The sequence below is a fragment of the Rhinolophus sinicus genome, chromosome 16, assembly GCF_057876585.1.
Source record: "Rhinolophus sinicus isolate RSI-liver-muscle chromosome 16, RSI-T2T, whole genome shotgun sequence".
In the NCBI taxonomy this organism is placed as follows: domain Eukaryota; kingdom Metazoa; phylum Chordata; class Mammalia; order Chiroptera; family Rhinolophidae; genus Rhinolophus; species Rhinolophus sinicus.
Window position 1 is genome coordinate 81,923,436 of NC_142516.1, and position 26,314 is coordinate 81,949,749.

The following is a 26,314-nucleotide window of genomic DNA, read 5'->3' on the forward strand; positions in this document are numbered from 1 at the left end:
GGTTTAAAACCTGGATTCTTACATAACGGAAACCCTCAGAGAATGAGAAAATGGTCTGAGGAAAACAGATACTTACTGAAAGTTATGATTTGGGCTGTGTGTTGGACCTAAAAAGAAAAAAGGACATGTTATTAGTATTTCATGATTTGGAATCAAACTTTTCCAATGCAGCCAATGGTGATGGTGGCCGCAGCCCAGGGAGGTCATTTGTGGTGAGCTGTCCTTGGCTGGGCTCGAGCCCTGCCCAGGAGGCTGTGCCAGGGGCAGGGAGACCACAAAGCGTGGAGGGGTACTCTGTCCATATTTTTGGAGTTTTTGCTTTCTTTCTGTCTCTCTCTTCTTATCTAAGCTTGACTCCAAGATCTGTTTTACTCATCAGTGACAGGACGGTCTGAGGTTGTGTGACAGGTTGGGGCACTGTAGGGACCGTCTCACAACTGGGATGAAAGGGGACACATTCCTTCTAGCCATTTAACTCAGTCGCCACCTGTGCCAAGCAGAGGAGTACAGAACTGTCATCACACTGGGCCAGGTTTCTGGGGGGTGGGTGTGGGTAGGTGCTGGGCCTGGGGTGGGGGAACCTCCAAGGCGGTGTGCGGCAGCCTGCCCGCAGGGCGACCTCATGACACATGCCTGCTGGCGGGGCGACCGCGGGACACATGGCTTGTTGGCTGAATCTCGCAGCTCACCTTTGTGCCTGCTGTTATGGCCTGCTCCAAGTTTACAGACCTTCCATCTGTGTCCCTGTTCTTTAAGTACACTGAATGGGGAGCAAGCTAAGCCAAGGCCTCGCGCACAATGAGAAAGGCCGTGGGGAACGGCTTTACACATTTCCTCTCTGCTGGCATGTGTGTGTGTGTTCAGTTTCAAACTGCAAATTAATCTCCCCTTCAGTGCCTGGGAAGCTCTGAGCTGCAAACTGACAGGCCCACCTTGTCCCACTTACCGAGCCGCACGAACAGGACGCCGGTGGCGGTAATGGTCTTCATCCCGTTGGTGGCCACGCACTGGTAGTAGCCGGTGTCAGTCGTGTCCAGGTCTTGGATTCGCAGCCGAGAGCCATACTCCGTCTTACGGATGATGACCCGCCGGGGCTCCTGCACCACTGGGGCGTCATTCTTTAGCCACCGCACGCTGGGGGGCGGGTTGCCGGCTACCTTGCAATGCAGAATTGCCGTCTGCCCTTGGACTATGGTGATGTTGTTTACCGGTTCCAGAAAGTTCAGGAAGTAACCTGCAAAGGAGAGGGTCACAGAAGAGCAGACTTCAGCGAGGGCTGGAGGAAAGGGCAGCCTGAGCTCCTGCGAGGCGCTGCCTCGGGAAGGCATCCATTTCTCTCACAAGCGTGCAGTCCACTCTCGTTACTGGCGGTAACGGCATTCTAGAATGTTGCCACGAACACTGAGTTAGGGGCTACGGGAAGCACGGCTGTGACTGAGCCTCTGGTCACAGCATTTCCATTAAACTAACATTACGTAACCTTATTTTATGAATGTTTCTGTTTAAAGACACCTTATTTAATACAGAGGATGCCAGAAAAAGTGTACACATTTTAAGAAAGGAAAAAACTACTAAAATTATGCTGTTGGTAACCACTTTGAGCACCTCTTATAATTGCAGAAGTCCAACGTGATTTGTATTCATCTTTTGTTATTGGTACATATTATTATTATTTTTTCCATTCTTAAAATGTGTATGCATTTTGTTGGCACACAGCGTATATTTTGTTGAGTCAATAACGTTGAGCTCACAGCCAGCAGCGTGTAACCCACGCCTGGAGGAGGCTCATCTAGCACGTGTTTCCTCCATAAGGCACATCACAGCTTTTCACCTAGAATACCCACAGCGCTTCAGCGCCATTATTGGGGGGCATTTTAAGCAGTGAAATCACCAACAAAAATGTGAAAAACAAGGGGTGATAGACCATGAAAAGGACACGTTTCCGGGGTGAGCTGAAACAGGGAGCCAGCACGTTGCCTGCTTCAGCTTCTGCTGGGACAGCGAGCAGCAGGCAATCCAAACTTTCCTTCCTCTGGGCATGTCTGTGAATGACCACAAAAGCACGTGAGAACTGATCTGTGGTTACAAACACACGTTAGGCAGCAGGGGACCTCTTGATAACAGAATCCGGAAATGAGGATGGGCTGTACTTCTCTTTTCTCTAAATCTAATCTAATCTCACTAACTTATGATGTAAATTCATGCTCAGAAAATCCATGGTCCTCCTGCCACACCAGATACGCTAATCACCAGCCTGAACAGAACAAAAATGACAAGGCTGAGTGTTGCTGGAGGTTCTGACCCCACAGCACCCAAGACATGGGCAGGAAGAAGTTGCTGAGCACTAGTACTCTGCAAGGAAAACAGGGCCCCAAAGTACCCAGAATACAGAGCAAGTAGGGCTGGAAACACTGCCCTGGAATGGGGGAACCCAGTGCAGCCTGGGGAAGGAGCGCTTAGCCGGTGACATAGGCAGTGAGAACAAGAGAAACTGGAACAGTCAGCAGAGAGAGGTGTTTGTGTGTGTGTGGGTATGTGCATCTGTGGTATGTGAGGGTGTGTGGTATGTGTGTGTGGTACATGTTTGTGGTATGATTTTGTGGATGTGTGTGGTGCGGTGTGTGTATGTGACATGCGTGTGTGCATGTACATGTGTGGTGCAGGTCAGGGCTGGGGGTTTACTCTCTTAAGGTAAACATGCATGCTAAAATTACATCACACACACACACACACACACACACACACACACACACACAAATAAGGCTAATAATACTGTTAGGTTCTACCTTGCTTGCCCGCTAGCCAGCCCTTTTCTTAATGCACTGAATTAAGTTGTAGAAGAGAATCCTATCGATGACACAAAGCTGGAAGGTAACCAAAATATCAATGATAGCCCCCTGAAAAGATGGGCTGGATCAAGCAGGGTAACATTCCATATGTCATTCTGGGTGACATTCCCGATGTTAATTCCTCATTAACTCAACTGCACCAGCTCAACTTGGGGAGACCTGCATTCCTGAGGCTCCTGCACCAGACCCTGTGCCTCTGAACACAAAATTAAATCTTATTTGACAATCTGGTACCATCTGGGCCACCCAGATTACGGTGAGCACATTGCTTCATGGTGTTCTGGCCAGCGCCCGTGCTAATCAGAGGGTTTCATATGAAGAACGTGCAAGTTGCTTCATTGTCAAACGTTTCATTAAGGTCTTCATAACATTAAATGCAGTGTAGGGCATATAAAATAGTCATCAATTTGTAATTTAACATAGCAAATGCATATTAAAGTCACAACAATCTCTTCTGTTGGCATAGCTCAATTATAATTCTCATCTCTACACTGATGACAAAACATGGCTTCCCAGCAGCCACAGCACACTTGGGGTAAAGATGGCATGTGAGGGTCTGTCTCTGTGAGCTGACTATCAACAATCCAAACAGAGCAGATCCAGGAGTTCTGGAGGCCCGGACACAGTGGTTGCTGCCGATTGTCATCTCATCCACTTGGGGGCTAGCTCGAGTCATTCTGCCACCACCTCCCTCCATTTTTAGGGCATATGTGTAAACAACTTGGGCTATCTCTATTAATTGGTTGAATATCTTGAAAGATATATAGCAGGATCTTCTTCAACACAGAAGAAACATTTGTCTAGAAAGGGAGGAGAGGGAGAGGAATGGTCAGAGAAGAAAGTTAAGGAGAATATTCTTTTTGTATAACTTAGAAGGGAACCTGGGGAGAAACTGAGACTGTCCAATCCATTACCGTAAATGGACCCCTAGTATCTACTTCTTTGCAAGAATATCGTGTTTTACATCGCATGGGTATGGAAACATGGAATTCTCCTTCATTCCCCTCAACAGCTTCTCCTACACCCTTAAATGACAAGCTGACAACTGTTTAGACTTAGGCTTTTTGTTTCCCCCAAGAAGGCTCTTTTTTGAGAACTGCAGACAAGATGAACTCCTGCCTGCTCTACCCTCTGCACGCACGGAGAGCGTGGTGTTCACCCGTCTAACACTGTGAAACCTTCTAGTGGAGGCCGAATGAGGCTTAGCTGAGAGATGGTGCCAGCACTTCCCTTTTAGATGCTTTAGTAGTAATAGCCAACATGGACTGAAGAAATCCATCAGGGCTGGAATCAAATACCTAACACACTTGATTTAATCATCAAAGCACTTTTGTTTATGTGAAAAAGCCAAAATGGCAAATCCATAGAGACAGAAAACAGATTAGTTGATGCCAGAGGCTGGGGGAGGGGAAATTAGGGAGTGACTCAGTGGGAAAGGGGTCTCACTTTGGGGGGATGAAATAAACGTAGTCCTGGGGTCAGGAAATGCCCTCTGAGAAGGATGGAAAGGTCAGGCCAGGTGGACAAACCAGATAAAAGCAAGTGGGGGGAGGGAGGGAGGGGAGGGGAGGAGAAGGTGTCAAGCAAAGGGGGCAGGGGGCCGGCCAATCTGTTGAAAGTGTCCTTCCTGGAGTGCTCACAACTGACAGCTGCCCTCAGCTTTGCTGGGACCCTGGGAAAAGGCCATCTCAATTGCTGGGAGCCTGAGGTGCCCTATTTAAGCAGATAGCCTTCCTTTCTCTCACCCTAAAGCCCCATCTTCCTCAATTTACAGAAAACAAAGGAGAACCTAGGACCTAGTCCACATGTGGGGCTCTTACCAACTCGTCTCCATCCTACACCATCTAAACCAGTGGGCTCCAATCTGCTGTCACACTGGGGTCACCTGAGATCTTATACAGAAGACCCACCTGCACCCACGGCAGTGACGTCCCAGTCAGTGCCTGTAGCCTGGGCTGAGAACCCTGCTCCCAAGGGCTGAGGAGAAAGAAAAGCTGTCATTTCAGTGTGCTAGACCTAGCCAAGAGAGAACTTAGGATCAGAAACACGGAGACAAGCATCCATGGGGGGGTCCTGGGACTGGAAAAATGTTCCTGACTGGCCAGCACCCATACCTGGGGAGGATGTGGATGCCAATGGCATGCAGAAGGCCTGTCCAGCTGGGAAGGGACTGGACAGGACCCTATGGGCGGTGCCTATGTCCCCTTAGAGGCCCTGAATCAGCCTCCTTCATGTTCTCTGGACGCTCAGAGAGACCAAAACTACAGGTCGACACCATGATGACTTCATAAATTCATAGCTCCCTCTGTAGGTAGGTGAGCAAAGCTAAGACCTTGGGAAGAAAGTAGGAAGACAGATAATGGAGAAAAGCTAATTTATATCCCTGGTATCAATGCTTCTGTAATTTTTCTACCTTTCCCACACTCTCTCCACTGAAGGAGGGGGGGGTCCCTTGCTATTCCTAAAATACACCAACTTGTCCCTCACTGTGCTTGGTCGAGAATACCCTGCCCTCAGATCTTCGCTGTTTCTCAAGGGGCAAGTCTCTGTGCAAAGGTCACCACCTCAGGGGGTGTCCCCTGGGTGCCCACCTAAAACAACCTCCATACACTTCTCATCTTGCCCCACTGATCTTGGCCGGTTGCTATGGCAACGTTACTTTTTTTTCAATTATGATGACTAACACATTTAGACATCAAGAATAACAAATGTTACTTTTGCGTCTAGTTTCTCAAATTCAATTTAGAATCATCCTGACAAGTTCCATTTAAAAGTTCATATGTTGATGGAGAGAAAACTGCTATTACAGATGATTTGTATAAAACTGCCCTCTTGACAATAGTGAGAAAGTAAGGTCTGTGTCACTACTGCAGAACTTCTCATCTATTAAGAAAAGCGTTATCATTTTTTTCATACAGATCTTCACATTTATTTTCAGGCAGTTTTCAAGATACTCTGTAATTTTCCTTACTATTGTGTGACTTTGTTTTATTTCTATTATTTCCATATAAGTAGCTTAAGGCTTATAGGAAAACGATTAGATGTTTATACATTGTAGTAATTTCTTGTTGTTGCTGTATCAAATTAGCACAAACGTAGCATAAAACAACACAAATTTATTGTCTTACAGTCTGGAGGTCAGAAGTCCTAAAATCCAGGTGTCGTGGGGCTGCCTTCCTTCTGGAAGCTGCAGGCGTCTCTCTCCTTCCCTTCTAGGCTTCCAAAGGGCCCTGCACACCCTGGCTCCTGGCACTGCTGACATCACTACAACCTCTGTTTCTTATCACACCTCCAACTAGTGATCTGACCCACCTGCCTCCCCTATAAGGACCTTTGAGATCACACTGGGTCCACCTGAATCATCCAAGATCATTTCCTCATGAGCTGGAGCATCTTGCAAAAGGTTTTTGGCACTGGGGCTCTCCTGCAGCTGTCTGTTCACATCTTTATACTATTACTCTTTTTCAAACTTCTGCAGTTAATGAATTTTCTTTTTCCTTTTCTAATACATGCATTAAACGTGAAATCTCCTTCAACTTTTTCTTTAAGCATCCAATAATTTATTTTATTTATATATGGTGTGTCAGATCCAAATATCTTGCAATTTACATTATATTTTTCTTTTAGCTATGAGTTTTTAAAAGTGTGCTTTAACAGCAGGGTTGTTACAGAACATAGCCTGTGTGATGACGATTCTTTGATACCACAGAGATTTGATTTCTGGCCAGTGCAGCATCAGCCCACATCTGATTGGTAAGAATGTGTTTTCCCTAATTGCTCAGTGCAGGAGTTGTGGTCACATGCCCATCAGATTCAGCTTGTCAATTTTCTTGTTCAGATTTTTTTGAGGCTCTGTTTGGTTTGCACATATTTGGGTTTGTTTTGTCTTCCTGGTGGATTGATTCTTTTATGTAATGTCCCACTTAGTCTCTACAAATTTTGTTTTGATGATTACTTTATCTAATATTAATATGGCCACTTACGTTTGCTTAATTTTTGCATGGTATAAACTTTTGCCGTTCTTCTACTTTCTTTATTTAAACTTTATTTCCAATTACAGTTGACAATCAATATTATTTTACATTAGTTTTAGGTATACAGCATAGTGGTTAGACATTTATATAATTTAAAGAAACCTCCCCAATTAGTTTAGAACCCACCTGGCACTATACATAGTTATTACAATATTATTGACTATATTCCCTATGCTGTACTTTATATCTCTGTGACTATTTGGTAACTACCAATTTATACTTCTTAATCCCTTCCCCCTTTTCACGCAGCCCCGAAAGCCCCCTCCCATTCAGCAACCCTCAGTTTATTCTCTGTATCTGCGTCTATTTCTGTTGTATTTGTTTATTTTGTTCTTTAGAGTCCACATATAAGTGAGATCATATGGTATTTGTCTATCTCTGACTTATTTTACTTTGCATAATATCCTCCAGGTTCACGTATGTTGCCTCAAATGGTAAGACTTCATTCTTTTTATGGCCCAGTAATATTCCATTGTATAAATATACCACATCTTCTTTATCCAATTATCTATTGATGAGCACTTAGATTGCTTCCATACCTGGGCTATTGTAAATAACACTGCAGTAAACATAGGGGTGCATATATCTTTTCGAATTATTAGTGTTTTGGATTTCTTCAGATAAATATCCAGGAGTAGAATTGCTGGGTCATAAGGTAGTTTTATTTTTAATTTTTTAAGAAAGCCTCATACTGTTTTCCATAGTGGCTGTATCAATTTGCAATCCCACCAACAGCACACGAGGGTTCCCTTTTCTCCACATCCCTGTCAACACTTGTTGTTTGTTGATTTATCGATGACAGGAGTGAGGTGGTATCTCATTGTGGTTTTTATTTGCATTTCTCTGATGATTAGTGATGTTGAGCGTCTTTTCATATGTCTATTGGCCATCTGTATGTCCTCTTTGGAGAAATGTCTATTCAGGTCCCCTGCCCATTTTTCAATTTGATTGTTTGTTTTTCTGGTGTTGAGTTATAATATGAGTTCTTTATAAATTTTGCATATTAACCCCTTATCAGATGTATCAGTGGCAAATATCCTCTCCCATTCAGTACATTGTCTTTTCTTTTTGTTGATGGCTCCTTTGCTGTGCAAAAACTTTTGAGTTTGATGTAGTTCCATTTGTTTATTTTTTCTTTTGTTTCCCTTGCCTGAGGCGATCTATCAGAAAATAATATCACTATGAGCAATGTCAGAGAGTTTACTTCCTATATTTTCTTCTAGGAGTTTTATTTTTTAGGATCTTACATTTAAGTCTTCAATCCACTTTGAGTTTATTCTTGTATATGGTGTAAGAAGGTGGTCCACTCTAATTTTTTGCATTATCTGTCCAGTTTTCCCAGCACCATTTATTGAACAGATTGTCTTTACCCCAATGTATATTTCTGCTTTCTTTGTCAAAGATTAATTGACCATATATTGTGGGTTTATTTCTGGGCTCTCTATTCTGTTCCATTGATCTCTGTGTCTGTTTTTATGCCAGTACCATGCTGCTTTGATTACTATTGCCTTGTAGTATAGTTTGATATCAGGTAGTATGATATCTCCAACTTTCTTCTTCTTTCTTAAGATTGCTGTGGGTATTCAGGGTCTTTTACAGTTCCATATAAATTTTAGGATTATTGGTTCTAGTTCTGTGAAAAATGCCATTGGTATTTTGATAGGGATTTCACTGAATCTATAGATTGCTTTGGGTGGTATGAACATTTTAACTATTCTGCCTATTCATGACCACAGTGTATGCTTCCATTTATTTGTATCTTCTTCAGTTTCTTATAGTTTTCTGAGTACAGATGTTTTATTTCCTTGTTTAAATTTATTCCTAAGAATTTTTTTTTGATGCAATTATAAATGGGATTGTTTTCTTAATTTCCCTTTCTGACAGTTCATTTTTGGTGTATAAAAATGCAACTGATTTCTGAACATTAATTTTGTATCCTGCTGTTTTACTGACTTAATTTATCAGTTCTAGTAGATTTGTTGGTGGACTCTTTAGGGTTCTCTATATACAGTATCATGACATCTGCAAATAATGACAGTTTTATTTCTTTCCAATTTGGATGCCTTTTATTTCTTTCCTTGTCTGATTGCTGAGGCTAGGACTTCCAATACTATGTTGAATAAAAGTGGTGGAAGTGAACATCCTTGTCTCATTCCTGATCTGAAGGGGACTGCTTTTAGCTTTTCCCCATTGACTACAATGTTAGCTGTGGGTTTGTCATATATGGCCTTTACTATGTTGAGATATTTTCCCTCTATTCCCATTCTGCTGAGAGTTGTTATCATAAATGGATGCTGAGTTTTGTCAAGTGCTTTTTTTCTGCATCTAGTGATATGATCATATGAGTTTTATCCTTCATTTTGTTTATGTGGTATACCATATTAATTGATTTGCAATATTACACCAACCTTGCTTGGTGTAATATTGCAAATCAATATTGGTGGATCTACACAGTAAATCCAGTCTTTTTCTTAACATTTAAAACCTGTTAATGCATGACATATTAACAACAGCTATAATTTGTTAAGGAAATTATTTAAACCCTTGGCATGCATTATTTCATTTAAGCTTAATGAGGGTTATTTCATTTAAGCCTCATGAGGATTGTACGAGGTTAATACTGAGGCGGCTGAGGCTCAGAGAGCTGAAGGACTTTGTTCAAGGTCACATAGCCAGTAAAGGCAGGTCTAGCTGTCTCCAAAGACCTGGTTTTTCCATCATATCTCAGAGCACCTCCAGGATAGTGTGTGTGTGTGTGTGTGTGTGTGTGTGTGTGTGTGTGAGTGAATCCCACTTAATAATGGTGTATGAACTTTTTAATGTATTGCTGAATCCGGTTTGATAATATTTTGTTGAGGATTTTTACATATGTGTTCATCAGGGATATTGAACTAGAATTTTCTTTTTTTGTAATGTCTTTGTATGGTTTTGGAATCAGGGTAATGCTGGCCTTATAAAATGAGATGGGAACCTTCCCTCCTCTGAATTTTCGGGAATAATTTGAGAAACAGAGGTGCTAATTCATCTTTGAATGTTTGATAAAATTCACCTGTGAAGCCATCAGTTCAAGGACTTTTGTTTTTTGGGAGTTTTTTGATTATTCATTTGATTTCATTAGTAGTAATCAGTTTGTTCAGATTTTCTATTTCATCTTGATTCAGTCTTGGAAGATTGTATGTTACTAGGAATTTATCCATTTCATTCAGATTGTCCAATTTGTTGGCACATAAGTGTTTGTAGCATTTTCTTACAATTCTTTGTATTTCTGTGGTGTCTGTTGTCACTTCTCTTTGATTTCTGATTTTTTGGGGGTCCCTTCTTTTTTTTCTTGATGAGTCTGGTTAAAGGTTTATCAATTTTATTTATCTGTTCAAAGAACCAGCTCTTGGTTTCACTGATCACTTGTATTGGGGTTTTTTATTTTTTAGATTATATTTAATTTATTTCTGCTCTGATCTTTATTATTTCCATCTACTCACTTTGGGCTTTGTTGTTCTTTTTCTAGTTCTTTTAGATGTAAGGTTAGATTATTTAAGATTTTTCTTGTTTCCTGAGGTAGCCTGTATTGCTATGAATGTCCCTCTTAAAACTACTTTCACTGTGTCCTATTGATTTTGAATTGTTGTGATTTCACTTTATTTGTCTCACAGTACATTTTGAATTCCTTCCTTGATCTCATCATTAACCCACTCATTGTTTAGTAGCATGTTATTTAGCCTTCATGTGTTTGTGTTTTTTAGTTTTTTCTTATAATCGATTTCTAGTTTCCATTGTGGAAATACCAATTTGTGGTTTCAATAAATACCATTGTGGTTCGGGAACATGCTTGATGTGATTTCAGTCTTCTTAAATTTATTGAGATTTGTTTTGTGGCGTAACGTGGTCTACCCTGGAATATGTTCCATGTGCACTTGAGAAAAATGGAATGGATATTCTGCTGCTCAGGGGTGAAATGTTCTAAAAAAACCCCAAAATCAATTAAATCCATGTAGTCTAGTGTGTCATTTAAGGCTGCTTTTTCCTTGCTGATTTTCTGTATGGAAGATCTGTCTATTGGTGTCACTGGGGTGTTGAAGTCCCCTACTATGATTGTATTACTGTTGATCTCTCCATGTTGGTCAATATTTGCTTTATATATTTAGGTGCTCATATGTTGGATGCAGAAGTGTTTACATGGGTTATATCCTCTTGTTGGATTGATCCCTTTGTTATTATTTAATGTCATTGTCTCTTATTATAGCCTTTGTTGTGAAATCTATTTTGTCTGATATAAGTATTGCTACCCCAGCATTTTTTCCATTCCAGTCACATGAAATATCTTTTTCCATCCCTTTACTTTCAGTCTGTGTGTGTTTTTCAGTCTGAAGTGGGTCTCCTATAGACAGAATATGTATGAGTCTTGATTTCTTATTCATTCAGCCACGCTGTCTTTTGATTGGCACATTTAATCCATTTACATTTAAAGTGATTACTGATAGGTACATAGTTATTGTTATTTTATTATTGATATTTATGTTCCCTCCCTCCCCTTCTCTTTCTTAAAGAAGTCCCTTTAACATTTCTTGAAATACTGGTTTGGTGGTGATGAACTCCTTTAACTTTTCCTTATCTGAGAAGCTCTTTATCACTCCTTTAATTCTAAATGATAGCCTTGCTGGATAGTCTTGGTTGTATACCTTTGCTTTTCATCACTTCGAATATTTTGTGCCAATCCCTCTTGCCTATAAAGATTTTGTTGAGAAATCAGCTGATAGTCTAATGGAAACTCCCTTGTAGGTAACTACCATGTTTCCCCGAAAATAAGACCTAGCCGGGCAATCAGCTCTAATGCATCTTTTGGAGCAAAAATTAATATAGACCCTATATTATATTATTATATTATATTATATTATATTATATTATATTATATTATATTATATTATATTATATTATATTATATTATATTATATTATATATTATTATATTATATTACATTATACCCAGTCTTATAGTAAAATAAGACCTGGTCTTTTATTAATTTTTGCTCCAAAAGACGCATTAGAGCTGATTGTCCGGCTAGGTCTTATTTTCGGGGAAACACTGTAGCTGCCTTTCTCTTCCTGCTTTTAGGATTCTCTGTGTCTATAACCTTTGACATTTTGATTATGATGTGTCTTGGGGTTGGCCTCTCTGGGCTCATCTTGTTTGGGACTCTCTATTTCTGGGCTTGTATGTCTATTTCTTCCACCAGATTAGGGAAGTTTCCAGGCGTTATTTCTTCAAATAGGTTCTAAATCCCTCTTTCTCTCTCTTCTGTTTCTGGTACCCCCAGAATATGAATGTTGTTACACTTGATTTGGTCCCAGAGGTCTCCTAAAGTATGCTCATTACTTATTTATTTATTTATTTTGCCGTTCTGATTGGGTGTTTTCTGCTACCTTGTTTTCCAAATCGCTGATTTGATCCTCTGCTTCATCTAATCTACTGCATTCTTCAGTTATTGTGTTCATGTCTCACGGATTCTTTTTATGGTTTCTATGCCCTTTTTAATGCCTACTATCTCTCTCCTGAAGTTCTTACTCAGTTTCTTGATCATCCTATAACCAGTGTTTTGAACTCTGTCTCTGGTAGGTTGCTTGCCTCCATATTGTTTAGTTCTTTTTCTGGAGCTTTCTTCTAGTTTTTCATTTAGGACGTTTCCTCATTTTGGCTGCCTCTCTGTGTTTGTTTCTATGTATTAGGTAGATGCACTATGTCTCCCATTCTTGGCTGGGTGGCCTTCCATGATAGCTGTCCTAAAGGGCCCAGTGGTGCAGTCTCCCTGATCTCTTGTGCTGGATGCTCCAAGAGGGTCCCTTGTCTAGACTGTGTGTGCCCTCCTATTGTAACTGAGACTTGACTGTTGTTTGCATGTCAGTGGGTGGGATTCACCTTTAGGCTGACTGGCTGTGAGGATTGGCCATACCCATAGCATAGGTGCTGTTGTGCGGGGGCTGACCCTGCAGAGCCGGATTCGCCCCAGTGGACTCTGCTTCTTGTTGTAACCACCCTTTGGGCTAATCAGGTGCTGCTCTGTAGTGGTTGGAAGATGGCCTCCAGGTGTGTTGGTTCTGGGATCTCTTGGAAGCAACTCCTATGTAGGCCAACTCCTATGCTGCTTGAGACAGCCTGGAGCTACCTGGTAGCAGCTACAATGGGATCCATGGTTGGTTGCTGCTTGTGCTGGACCTGTAGGTGTGTGGGAGAAGCTACACTGTGAACCAAGGTTGGCTGCCACCACAGTACCAGGCCTGACAGCTCAACCAAAGGCCCAGGGCACCCCAAGGACTGCTGCCACCTGCTGGCTCCCTGTAAGGCTCTTCTGCTATTGGAAGAGCCTCAGGTGGTATTCTACTTGGTGAGGTGGAGTCACCAGGGTGGGGTGACTGGTGTTCACCAGGTTAATATTCAGGTTGGCACAAGTGCTGAGCCTGAGGCTACTCAGCAAAAGGCTCAGAACAAACTGAGGCCAGCTGCCACCTGTCTGGGGCCCCTGGACCCTAAGAGTTGTCCAAGAAAGAGTGCAGTGCAGGCCCAGGGCTCACTGCAGGTGGCTCAAAGTGCCTCTGGTAGCACATGAACTGTGGCTGGCTGTTTGGTCTGAAAGAGCCTCCTGTGATCCATGAGCTGAGACCAGCTACTGCTCCTGTGTTGTTTAAATTTTTAATGTGCTTATCTACTAGTTTCAATGAGATATATGTCAATTGATTCTGTGTCTATCACCTATTAGTAATTCTGTCAAATTGTGTTGCTGAGTGGAATAAACTTCAGGTTTATTACATCATCTGGTCCTGATACCAACATGTCTAAAAGACCATTTTGTCTATTAATGTAGCTACCTGAGGTCTTTTAGTTAATATAGTCCTACTCTTTCAAGTTTTAAATCATTTTAAAGGTATTAGACATGAATCTTTTAAAGAATAATAATCTAACATGTTAATTTATGAGTCTATATATGTTAACCTATGAGTTAACTGATGGGTTTTATTTTTAATGTTTTTATTTTGTCTCTTAATTTCCTTTCCTATTTTCTACTTTTTTTTTTCTTTATTCTCCCTTTTCTTGTTGGAAAGTTATACTTAAGTGGCTAGCTTGACTACTTTTTATAGGCATACTTAATCTGACAAAGTCTCCTAAATATGACCAAATACAAGCACCTTGGAATTCTGTGAGCTGCAGTCATCCCTCAAACCACCACAGCTTTGAGTTACTGCTTTCCAATGTTTAGTTACACCCTGTTTTTAAGCCCCTGTGGTCATTATTATTGATGATGTTTACTAACAGAGTCATGTAGATTGCTGATCTATTTACCAAGTTCTTTCCTTGTCAACACTGCTTGCATCTCACTCCTTCATCCTGGATTCAACTGAGCTTTTCTTGATTCACATTCCTTCTCCGGGTAAAGCACTGAGGTTGTAAACACTGAGTCTTGGTCTAAAAATACCTGTTACTTTTACCCTTGAATAACAGTTTAGCTGGGTACAGAAGTCTAGACTGGCAATTACACTACTGTCTTCTGGCTTTTGCACTTAGTGACGCAAGTCCTGCCCATTCTTATTCCTTTGCAGGAAATCTGACCTTTCCCCTCTTAGGCTACTTTCCATATTTCCCCTTTGTGTTTGCCATTTCAAAGTACTGCTAACCATGAATTTATTTTTATTTTAGCCTCCTTGGGCCTCAGTGCCATTCCCAACTTCTGAAGAAGTGTGCTGTCCTCAATTGTGTAAAATTCTCTACCAAAATATCACGAAATATTGTTTCTCCTTTCCCCTTTATTTCTCCTTTGAAATCTCCCTCTAGACAGATGCTGGACTTCCTTATGTGATTCCTCATGCCCTTTCCCTATGTCTGTGTTGCCTACCCTTTACTTTATCTTTGGCTGTGCACTACCACCTGCTCCTTAACTTATCAATGAAGTTCCTCATTTCATCAACCATAATTGTCATTTCAAAGTTTCTTTGGTTTCTTTTAAAATCCACTACTGCTTTTTCTTCTTTTATCTTTAATCCTTCTGGCTTCAGTTTGCTAACTCACTACTCACCCTGGGCTTTGTAATTTTTCACTGTCCGGCTGGTTTTCCTGTGGGAATTCCTTGAGGACTAGATCCCTGCGACAGGCTGTGCCAAGTTCCCATGTGAGCTCTGGGACTCGGGATTCCCCCACAACATTCTGGCTGTGTAGATTTGTTTTCCTATGAGAAAAGGCCATGTGACAAGTCTAAGTCTGAGTTCTCACAGGGAGAATGTCTGTTTCCCACCTGGAACCAGGGCTGAGTCACTCCCTGGGCTGATGGGTGAAACCATCCCTTTCCCAGGACTGGAGCGCCCAGGTCACCTGGCTTTCTGTGGAGGCTTATGCACAACACCTCTGTTCTCCAGACCCCATGCGTTTGCTTCCAGTTTGATGTTAAAATCCCAGGGCTACAATGCAACTGAGCCTAACAGCATAGTTTCTGTAGCAGAGCTGATATTTCACAGGTCTTATACTAGGCTACAAGAAATGTAAATGCCTTTATTTTTGTAAAACCAAACTTGATTTTTGTCTCAACCCCTTATTTCTCCTGCTTGAAGGAAACATAATACATTCAATTCCCAGTGAAATCAGTAAGTTTAGTGTATTTATTTTTTTCAGGTAGTCTCACTCAGGATTTTCCTATTCCTGGGTATTCTTTCTAGGGGAACTTTTATGTTCCGGGGGCTCTTCCAGCATCCAACCACTGATGGCCTGACAAATGTGCAGTACCCTTTGCCCGCACTGGCTTAACTGAGGTGTCTTACTGGTGCCCCTTCTTCTTTGATGCCCACGGATGCATCCACATCTGCTCCACGGCCACGTGATGACACCACCTGTCACTGTTGGGCAGCCCATTTCATACCTGCATGACACCTGCAGAGCCCAACTCTTTGCCTCAGGTAAACTTTTTCCCAGGATAACTGGGCTGTTCTCCAAGGCTGCCAAAAAAGTGGGACCACCTCAAGTGGTTTCTGTCCCAGCGCCCAGGCTGTCACATTCTGTTTCCTTCCTATTCTGATTGAGCACTTGCATGCAATTTAGGTGGGAGAGTGGCCAAGTTAGTTTGGTCTACCATTTTAGCCATCACTAATTCTCTGGAGGCCAAAATGAAAAGCTAGAAAGAAAGTTCTGTGAAGACATAGCGCCATGCTGTGCTCTCCCTTGGTGTTTAATCCACAGTCAGCCATTTAACCTTGCAGCTTTATTTCCCTTATGTGCAAAATATGGGTTTTGTACCACCCATTGCTAAGCTCCCATAGCTCATGATGGCTTCCTCGAGAGCTACTTCAAATCTCCTCAGACATGACTGAGCAGGCTGAGAGGAGCCAGGCCTGGCAACAGAGAACTCAGCTCCCTGGATGCAGTCAGCACTGCACAGTGTCAGACAGGAGAACACAAGTGTCCCCTTTGAATTGCCCCAGTAGGTTCCCCTTCCTCACAGCAGAGTAACTTGAACAACTGACTGATGGATTCCATCTCCCTGCCACCCAGGCCAGCTCTCTGCTCACCTCCAACTCTGGATGGTGGAGCTGAGTCCAAGCATGAAGACACCAGTGGCAGCCGGCACTGGAGGACCTGTGATTGGGACACCATTCCTGCCTCACAGTCGGATCAACGCTGAGTGATTTTTTTATCCCTATAGACAGTGCACATGTTCACCAACTTGGTCAGATTACTTAGGTGTTTGAGGGTTTGTTTGTTAACCAGGACACACTGACAGGTCTGGGAGGGAGATAAGGAAGACTTATCTATGAGGGGTCACAGGGTCACAGGGCTAAGATTGGTGGGAAACAAAACAGACCACCTGCCTGGAAGGGCAGGTGACTAGGAGGCCCTGAGAGCCGCAGAGAGGACACAAAGCTGCGCTTCTCGGGGGAAGTATTTATAGGCAATAAATCAGACGGGGCAATGGCAGTGGGGCACTCCCCCTCAGACTCTCCCGCAGAGCTGTCTAGTGGTCTGCACAGGACCAGTCGTATAAAATTGGGGGTGGGGTGCTCAGCAGGAGAGCAATAAGGGCAGGAGAAGAGGGTGTGAGATTAGAATGGGAAGCAGAAAAAAAATGAGGAAAACAGGGGAAAATGAAATGAAAGAACCTGAGAGGTGGAGAAAAGTGCCTAAGAGTGCACATTTGGAGAAGAGTACAGAGCAGTGAACTGTGTCTCTTTGTGAGGGATGCTGGGATCTGATCCCTGCAACCTGTGAAGAGGACCTTATATGGAAATAGGGTCACTGCTGATGCCATGAAGTTAAGATAAGGTCATATGGTGGGGGGCTTACTCCAATCCTTATAAGAAGAACATTTGGATGCAGACACAAAGAGAAGGCCATGTGACAACAGAAGCAGAGAGTGGCGTGATGCTGCCACAAGCCAGGGAACTTTAGGGACTGCCAGCAATAGAAGGACAGAGACACAGGACACTTTCTTCCTCAGAGCCTCCAGGAGGAACCAACTTTTCCGACCCCTGGATTTGAGACTTCCAGCCTCCAGAACTGTGAGAGCATACGTTCCTATTGTTTAAGGCACCTAGCCTATGGTGCATTTTTATGACAGCCCTCAGAAGCTAGTGCAGAGGGCCAGAGGGACTGAGGAAGAACAGAGGGACAAAGCAGAAAGGAGACAACTAGACAAAGCAAGACCTACACACAGGGTAACACTCACATCCTCACAAAGGGACAGGGACATGAACACACACGCATAGATACACAGAGGTAGAGGTGTGCATGCGTGTGTACACACACACACACACACACACACACACACACACACACACACACACCCTCAGGGACAGCCATAAGACAAGCACACATGAATCAGCCTGTTACAGTATAGTATTTAAACCCAACAAGTTGAGGAAGAAGAATCACTACCCTCTCTGTCACTTCAATGGGGACGAGAGCAATCGACAACACCAGCCAGATGACAGTTGCCGCCAGCTGCCGTAACTCCATGCCAGCTGCAGCACTGGTGGCAGAAACTACTGGGAAGAGTGAGGAGGGTTGGGGGGCCCTGAGAAGAATGAGCGAGAAGTCACTGGGTGCATCCCTGCTCTCCCAGGTGGGCTCACATGCATGTGTCCATGGCCCTTCTCCCCGTCTCAGCCCTGGACAACACGATTGTGCACGCTTTGAAGCCTCTTACTGTGTGTTGTGGTTTTGTCCCAGCACTATTGGGTTTGTCCACAACCCAGAGAGCGCAACAGGCATTACAAATTTGCAGCTGGCAGGAGGTCAGGGGTGCCCAACAAATGGCCTTTGCCTCAGGAGAGGCACAGACTCTGAGCCTGGAACCTATATGAGAGCTCTGTCCAGAGGGACGTGGGAAATGTTTCAGGCCTTCCGCACACTCTCTGAGGTTTCAGTGATGGGCCAGGGGACATTCAGTGAGGAGGTGCAGGGGCCCAGCCCTGCAGCTCAGCCTGGGCCCATGTTCCCAGTCACAGACTTAATGCTGTGTCTGCAATTGGGGTGCTGTTTTCAATTTTACCCCATCACCTGGAGACCCTCACTCTAAACTCCAGGAAACATCTCTCTCTCTCCCTCCCTCCCTCCCTCCCTCTCTCTCTCTCTCTCTCTCTCTCTCTCTCTCTCTCTCTCTCTCTAACTCTCTCTCTCTCTCACACACACACACACACACACACACACACACACACACACACACACACACACAGAGTTCCAGAATAAACCAGAAATGCACCCAACATATATACTAATCGGTCCACACACACTACGTGAATCAGGAACCAACACTCAGTAAAAGGAGAACGCAGGCTTCATTTGTATGCCAACACAGTGACCTCTGCTGATGGCTGTTTCCTCCATCCAAGGAAATCTTAGTTCAGCTCCACCACACAGCATGCTGCAGAGCAGGGGAGAGCCTGGTGAACAGGCATCAGTTCCTGCCCTATAATTTGCAATGCGTTTGAGATCACCTATAACTTCAATGAAAGCAGGAACTCTCCTCCTGCTTTCAGCAAGGGTGGTGAGCAGCTCTCCTTAGGCAGGACACGCAGCATGGTGGGACTGCTGTGGGATCAGTACCTGCCCACAGGCCTTGCAGAAGTTATCCACTTCCCACAGACATTGCAGAACCTGAGATGTGCGACAGGTACATTTAAAGTACGATCTTGGAGGTTCCGGTCCAGATGACACAGCAGGTAAACACTGTGCTTGCGTCCTCTCAGGACCACACACACACACACACACACACACACACACACACACACACACACACCAAAATTACAAGTGAACTACAAAACAACCATCATTGAGAATCACCTAAAATCTTTCTGAGCTAAAGTCCTATAACTAAGGATATGCAGAAGAAGCCATGTCAAGACAGGTAGGAGGGGCAGAGATGTGGAAAGAGCTGGTCCCACACCTATGTGTGACCATTAAAAATTAGGAGAGATATCTAGGCTGTGGAGGCCCCCCCTACTCTCCAGAAGAGCAAGCGGTCCCAGACTCACCCCAAGCTCAGGGTTTCAGTGCTGGGGAGAGACATCCTCATAACTTCTGGTTGTGAAAACCAGCAGAGATTGTGGCTGAGTGAGGCAGAGGGTGGCTGGAGTCCCAGGCACTCCTCTTAAAGGGATTGAACATGGACTTACTCACCGACGGAATCACTGGCTCTGAGCTCCAGCTCTGGGGCAGCAGCTAGAGAGGCGGCAGGGACATGTGGTGGGGAACTGACTTGGAATTAGGGCTGGAGGGCCAGCTTTCTCCTGGACGGAGGAGTTGGTAGAGTCTATGTTGAGCCCTCTCCCTTTATGGCCTGCAGACACAGGCAGCCACTGTATCTAAGTCTCATTCAAGCTGGCTAATACCGTTAGCCAAACCAAGATACCCATGTCCACCAGGCCCTGGTGATTCCAGACCACGCCCCACCCAACTTTCAGGCACACCCCAGGCAGCTTCCAGTGGCTTTGTCATACAAACCGCCTTCCCTGGCTCAAGCTACATTCTCCTAGGTTCTCTCAAAGGTTCATGGAAACCAAGGAAGCAGCATCTGGTGTGAGTGTGCCCTGTACCTCCGAATAAGTAGCCCCAAGCCTGGCACAAGCGGCAGCCAGGCTTGGTTCGCAGCTTGGCCACTCGAGGCACTTCCAAGCATGGCACTAGCAGAAGCCATCTGTGGATTTTTGTGTGGCACCAGACGAGTGGCCCTGGGTGGGGCATGGGCTGTGGCTGAACTTGACCTGCAGGAGATCCCAATGAAAGTGGTCCTGGGATTGGTGCCCCTAGGCACAAACAAGCTGAAGGATCCAAAGACGACACACACAAGGGTTGGACTGGGCAGGCACCAGAGCCCTGCTAAGGCAGATCCTGCTTTGTAGGGTCAGCCCCTGCACCACAACTCTTCACTGTAGTCACCACCAGTCCTCAACAACCAATGAGCCCGAGGGTCAATCGCTCCCATTGATGTGCAAACAGCAACCGAGGCTCAACTACAAGAGGAGGGCACACACAACCCACATAAGGGACACACCTGGAGTGCACGGCACAAGTGACCAGGAAGACTGCACCACCGGTACATAAGGCCACTCTACTAAGACTGGGAGACACAGAAGCCCTACCTAATACATAGAAACAAACACAGGGAGGCAGCCAAAAGAGGGAGACTAAGAAACATGTCCCAAATAAAAGAACAGAACAAAGCTCCAGAAAAAGAACTAAACAAAATGGAGACAAGCATGTTACCAGACACAGAGTTCCAGACACAGGTTATAAGGATGCTTAGTTACCTCAGTGAGAATTTCAACAAAGAGATAGGAAACATAGAAAAGGAGATAGAGAACATGAAAAAGAACCAGTCAGAAATAAAGGATACAATAACAGAAATGAAGACTACATTAGAGGGCTTCAACAGTAGATTAGATAAAGCAGGTCAAACCAGCAATTTGGAAGATAAGGTAACAGATAAAAACCCAATCAGAACAGCAAAAAGAAAAAAGAATCCAAAAGATTGAGGACAGTTTAAGGGGCCTCTGGGACAACATCAAGCATGCTAACATTCTCATTATAGGGGTACCAGATGGAGAAAAAGAGAAAGCAAGGAACTGAAAACCTATTTGAAGAAATAATGACTGAAAACTTCCCTAATCTGGTGAAGGAAATAGATACACAAGCTCAGAAAGCACAGAGAGTCCCAAACAAGATGAACCCAAAGAGGCCAACACCAAAATACATCGTAATTAAAATGCCAAAGGTTAAAGTCAATGAGATAATCTTAGAAGCAGCAAGAGAAAAGCAGTTAGTTACCTACAAGGGAGATCCCATAAGACTAGCAGCTGATTTCTCAACAGAATCTTTGAAAGCCACAAGGGATTGGCAGGAAATATTCAAAGTGATGAAAAGTAAGGAGCTACACCCAAGATTACTCTACCCAGCAAAGCTATCATTTAGAATCGAAGGACAAATAAAGAGCTTCCCAGACAAGAAAAAGCTAAAAAAGTTCATCACCAGTATTACAAGGAGCCTTAGAGGAACTTCTTTAAGATGAATACATATATGAATAATAAATGGCAATAACTACATCCCAATCAGCAATTACTTTCAATGTATATGGACTAAATGTACCATCAAAAGATAGAGGGGCTGAATGGATAAGAAAACAAGACCCTTACATATGCTGCCTACAAGAGACACACTTCAGATCCAAAGGCACACCCAGACTGAAAGTAAAGGGATGGAAAAAGATATTTCATGAAAATGGACACAAACAAACAAACAAAAAAGCTGGGGTAGCAATACTTACACCAGACAAAATAAACTTTAAAATAAAGACTATAACAAGAGACAAAGTAGTAGTAATCCTACTTCTGGGTATTTATCCAAAGAAACCCAAAATGCTATGTCAAGGGGATGTACTTATCCATATGTTCATTGCAGCATTTACACAAGCCAAGATATGAAGGCAGCCTGGGTGTCCCTGAATGGATGAATGGATAAAGAGGAGGTGGTACATATATACAATGGAATATTACTCAGCCATAAAAAGGAACTAAACCTTGCCATCTGTGACAACATGGATGGACCTAGAGTGTATTGTGCTAAGTGTAATAAGTCAAACAGAGAAAGACAAGTGTCATATGATTTCACTTGTAAGTGGAATCTAAAGAACAAAATAAATAAACAAAACAGAAACAAACTCATAGATACTGAGGACATTTTGGTTGCCAGATGGGAAGGAAGTTGGGGGTAAGTGAAAACAGAAAAGGATTAAGAAGTACAAATTGGTTGTTAGTTACGCAGTAGTCATGGGGATGTAGGGTACAGCATAAGGAATGTAGTCAATGATACTGTAATAACTATGTATGGTGTCAGATGGGAACTAGATCTATCGGGGTAACAGATGGGAGGGGGGTTGGGGACAGGGTGGAAAAGGGGAAGGGATTAAGAAGTACAAATTGGTAGTTACAAAATAGTCATGAGGATGTAAAGTACAGGGAATATAGCTAAAAATATGGTAATAACTATGCATAGTACCAGGTGGGTACTAGTCAGGGGATTACTTCCTAAATTATATAAATGTCTAACTACTATGCTGCACACCTGAAACTAATATAAAATAATACTGAATGTCAACTCTAATTGAAAAATTTAAATGGGGGGGATCAATAATATTGTGATAGCATGGTACAGTGTCAAATGGTTGCTGAACTTATCGTGGTGATCACTTCTTTAGGTATATAAGTGTTGAATAACTATGGTGTACACCTGAAACTAATATAATATTGTATGTTAGCTCTATTTTTTTGAAATTTTATTGGGGAATATTGGGAGCAGTGTGTTTCTCCAGGACCCATCAGCTCCAAGTCGTTGTCCTTCAATCTAGTTGTGGAGGGCGCAGCTCAGCTCCAAGTCCAGTCGCCATTTTCAATCTTAGTTGCAGGGGGCACAGCCCACCATCCCATGTGGGAATTGAACCTGCAACCTTGTTGTTGAGAGCTTGTGCTCTAACCAACTGAGCCATGCAGCCACCCCAGTTAGCTCTATTTTAATAAAAATCTTTATAAAAATAAAGTATGATCTTGGAACAAAAGAGCAAATGGTTTCTAGGTCAAATGTACACTTTCGCCATCATCATCATCAGCGTGATCATCATCATTGTGCGTCTGACAGAGCAAGGAGCACGGAATCCCTGTTAAATACCATCTCCCATGCTAACACAGCACAGTAACTGGAGTCCTGAGGCCATCTGCAGTCCTAACGATGGCAGTATTTTGGCATATGGAAATTTTAGGCAACCTTTGCAGCTCTAAATCAGTGTCTTTTGCATGCATTTGTTCTTCTAGGTAGGCTTTTTGCTCTGGTGTCTCTCTCTCAATACCAACTACCAATCATGTATATAGTGCTCAATACTGGCACAGTGCATCTGAACGCAAATGCCTTTACGCTTTTCACTAGTTCTCAGATCTCATTTTGCTCAGGCAGAGCAGTTATATCACTGATGGTCTGGCTCACCAGCCATTTTCAACTGCCTGCAACTTTACAGATGTGTGGGCATCATAAATGGTACTTGGATGAAAGAAATAGCTCATACAGTCCATTCAGCTATTGCTACATTTTATATATGATTTAAACCAAATGTGGCCAGGCAGTGACACTCTCAGCAGCTCATTAAACAAAAAAGGTGCATGGACCAATGAGTCTGGCACTGCCAGGCCAATTCCTGCATCACGGAGAATGTGAGGAGGAGGCAGGGGGAGCAGGAATGAAGGGTGGAGGGAGTCCCCTTTTGTGCAAGAGCCATACCCAAAAGGGAGTAAATCACACTGCAGGACCCGAGAACTGGGTTGCTGAGACTCCCTGGGAGCCGCTCACTACAATCCTATCCCCAAGGGACTCGTGAGTTATCCATACCTGGAAACTGATGGACATGCGGACAACAATCATGACAGCAAGTGGCATCAGTGTCCAGCCACTGCTCCCTGGGTGAGTGCTGTCCCCTCGGCCCGTTCATCTCTCTGATGGGAGGGTGGAGCAGCCATCCAATCCAGGTCGCCTTCTGGTCCAACCCAGCACAGACTGCTGCACTCACCACACTGCATCGCCCCATGCTGCCCGATGCGAGAGGCCAGTCTGCTGGGCTCTCTGCTTCCTTTCCCACAGTAAGCCTTACCTAGCATCTTCGATGGGTTCTGTAACTTTAAGTGAAACGATGTGTAACAAAACCAATTCTGTCGTAAACTAACTGACATAAACCAGACTTGTGTTCCTATGGAATCTCATCAAAGTTATAACGAAATGATGCCGAACCAAACAACGTTATTTGAGGACCTGGTGGACTGCCCTTTTCCAAGCGTGTGTGCACACACAGACACAAACACACACACATATACAGCCACCTGACCAGTGGGGTGCCTTAGAGAAGTCCAAGGCAAGCCTGCAAACTTCCTGAAACACCCGCTCAGCACTGCATAGGTACTGAATCTCACACGGCTTTAGCTCAGTCACCTGTGAATTAACAAAGTCAGGAGGCAATGGAATCGCAACCAAGCCAGGGACCTTAGAGAGCACTGCTCAAGTATCAAAAAGGAGGGCCAAGAATCCCCCCTGCGGCCCTGAACAAGACTTATCAATGTTCGCAGCTCGTGGCTATGTGGGAATACACCTCTCTATGAATGTTCAGCCCATGGGCATGTCTGCCCCTCGTGCAGCAAATGCTCTTCCGTCCAAGTGGACCCTGAGTCCTGCAGCTGACTGCCTCCCTAACAGCAGCTGTGAACACCCAGGTAAGGAGCAGCTGCCACCCCCTCCCGGCTCCTCCCTCCCTGCAACCCCCAGTCCCACCCACAAGGAGGCCCCACACTCTCTACGTGGGGGCAGCATGTTCTCCCACAGGAGAGTGAGAGTCTAGAGAATGACCGCAGGTTGGCTTTTAGACCTTCACTGTGGTTTGTCCACCGCCCTCATAGCTGCCCCTCCACGGCCCCATTATCCTCTAGTCCTCCAGGGTGACCTTCATAGCGTGTGACTCAGGTCACACCAATCCCAGGCCAGAGTCCTTCTGGGGGCCAGGAGAAAGGAGGCACTTGGGATGAAATAGAACTTTCTCCTGCCATCTAAAAACTGCATGCTCCACCCAGGGCTGGCTGTTCTGTGATGGTGGAATGTTCTAGATGTGTGCTGCCCATCACAGTGGCCTCCAGCCACATTTCAAGTGGCTGTTGATCACTTGAAATGTAGCTAGTAGGACCAAGTAACTGGATTCTTGATTTTATTTAATTTTAATTGATTTAAATTTAAAGACCCACGCATGACAACGGGCCACAGTACGGCCCACAGGCTAGCCCCTGCTGGCCTCTAGGACCTCGGTCACCCAGCCCGTAAGCCCCTGCCTTCTCTCAGCTGTCCCAAGGCACCAGTCCTCTTGGCCTCAGCCTTCTGCACGGCCAGGCCGTGGCCTGGGACACACCCCCGCCCACCATCTCTGAGCGAATGTTACCTCTTCAGATCTCAGTGCAACATGCTGTCCCCAAACGCCAATGCACCCCCTTTTACTTCCAGCACACCATGCCCTCATCTCTTCCCCAGGCTCCTCACCACAACTCCTCATTGTATCACTTGACAGTTTTCCCCTGTGACACCAACCTGTGAGGCAGACACCACACCTGTGCTGACCATCAGCATGCTCTGGCCTCACACAAAGCCTGGCACAGAGGAGCGGTCAGTAAATGTGTGAACTGCGGGTCAAGTCAGACTTCTGAGAAGTGATTTGTAACCATCAAAAACTATCTTCCTTCCTAAGAAACACTTGCCAAGGCCCAGTGTCATGCACACGCCTCCAGAACGTAGGCCTTTGCTCCCACGGTGGTGGTGGTGGTGGTGGTGGTGGTGGTGGGGCACATCCGGGTCCCGATAGAAGCCCTCCCCTACAAGCAACTTAAAGTGAGGTCGGGTCACACGAGGGAACCACTTTGTGTGTTTACTACATCTGACGCAAAAACGGGCAAATCCTCGTCAAGGACCCTCTACCCACCCTCGATTTAAACAACTGAACTCTACGCAAATGGTGTGCTCAGAGTGACCCCAAGAAACCCTTTCAGGACAAAGGGTACATTCTGGATACCTTGGCTGATGACTTGAGTCATCGCTGCTGAATCCCCCGGAGATCCTACCTTAGACACAGGTCCTGAGGGGACACAGGGACCCTCAATATGTAGGAGACTATGAAACTATTATGGATTTCTGGACTTTAAATCATGCTAAACAAAAACAAAGTTAAGCAGAAATAATGTGGCTGTTCTGAGAGGTAACTGGTATGGACTGAATTGTGTCCCCCTCAAAATTTGCATGTTGAAGCCCTAATCTCCAATGGGATGGTGTCTGGAGGTGAGGCCTCTGGGTGGTGGTTAGGGTTAGATGGGGTCATGAGAGTGGGGCCCCCATGATGGA

General features: G+C 44.2%; 1 protein-coding gene across 2 annotated transcripts in view; it reads right to left on the minus strand.

Moving 5' to 3' along the window:
• ROR2 (ROR family WNT receptor 2) overlaps window positions 1-26,314 on the minus strand; it is a 231,806-nt gene that overhangs the window by 32,485 nt on the left and 173,007 nt on the right. For both annotated transcript variants that reach the window (XM_019713868.3, XM_074330190.2), the window contains 2 exons: window positions 947-1,234; window positions 77-107 (listed from right to left, as the gene is read on the minus strand). In XM_019713868.3, the coding sequence (XP_019569427.3) occupies window positions 77-107; window positions 947-1,234 (319 nt within the window). The remainder of the gene's footprint in view (window positions 1-76; window positions 108-946; window positions 1,235-26,314) is intronic.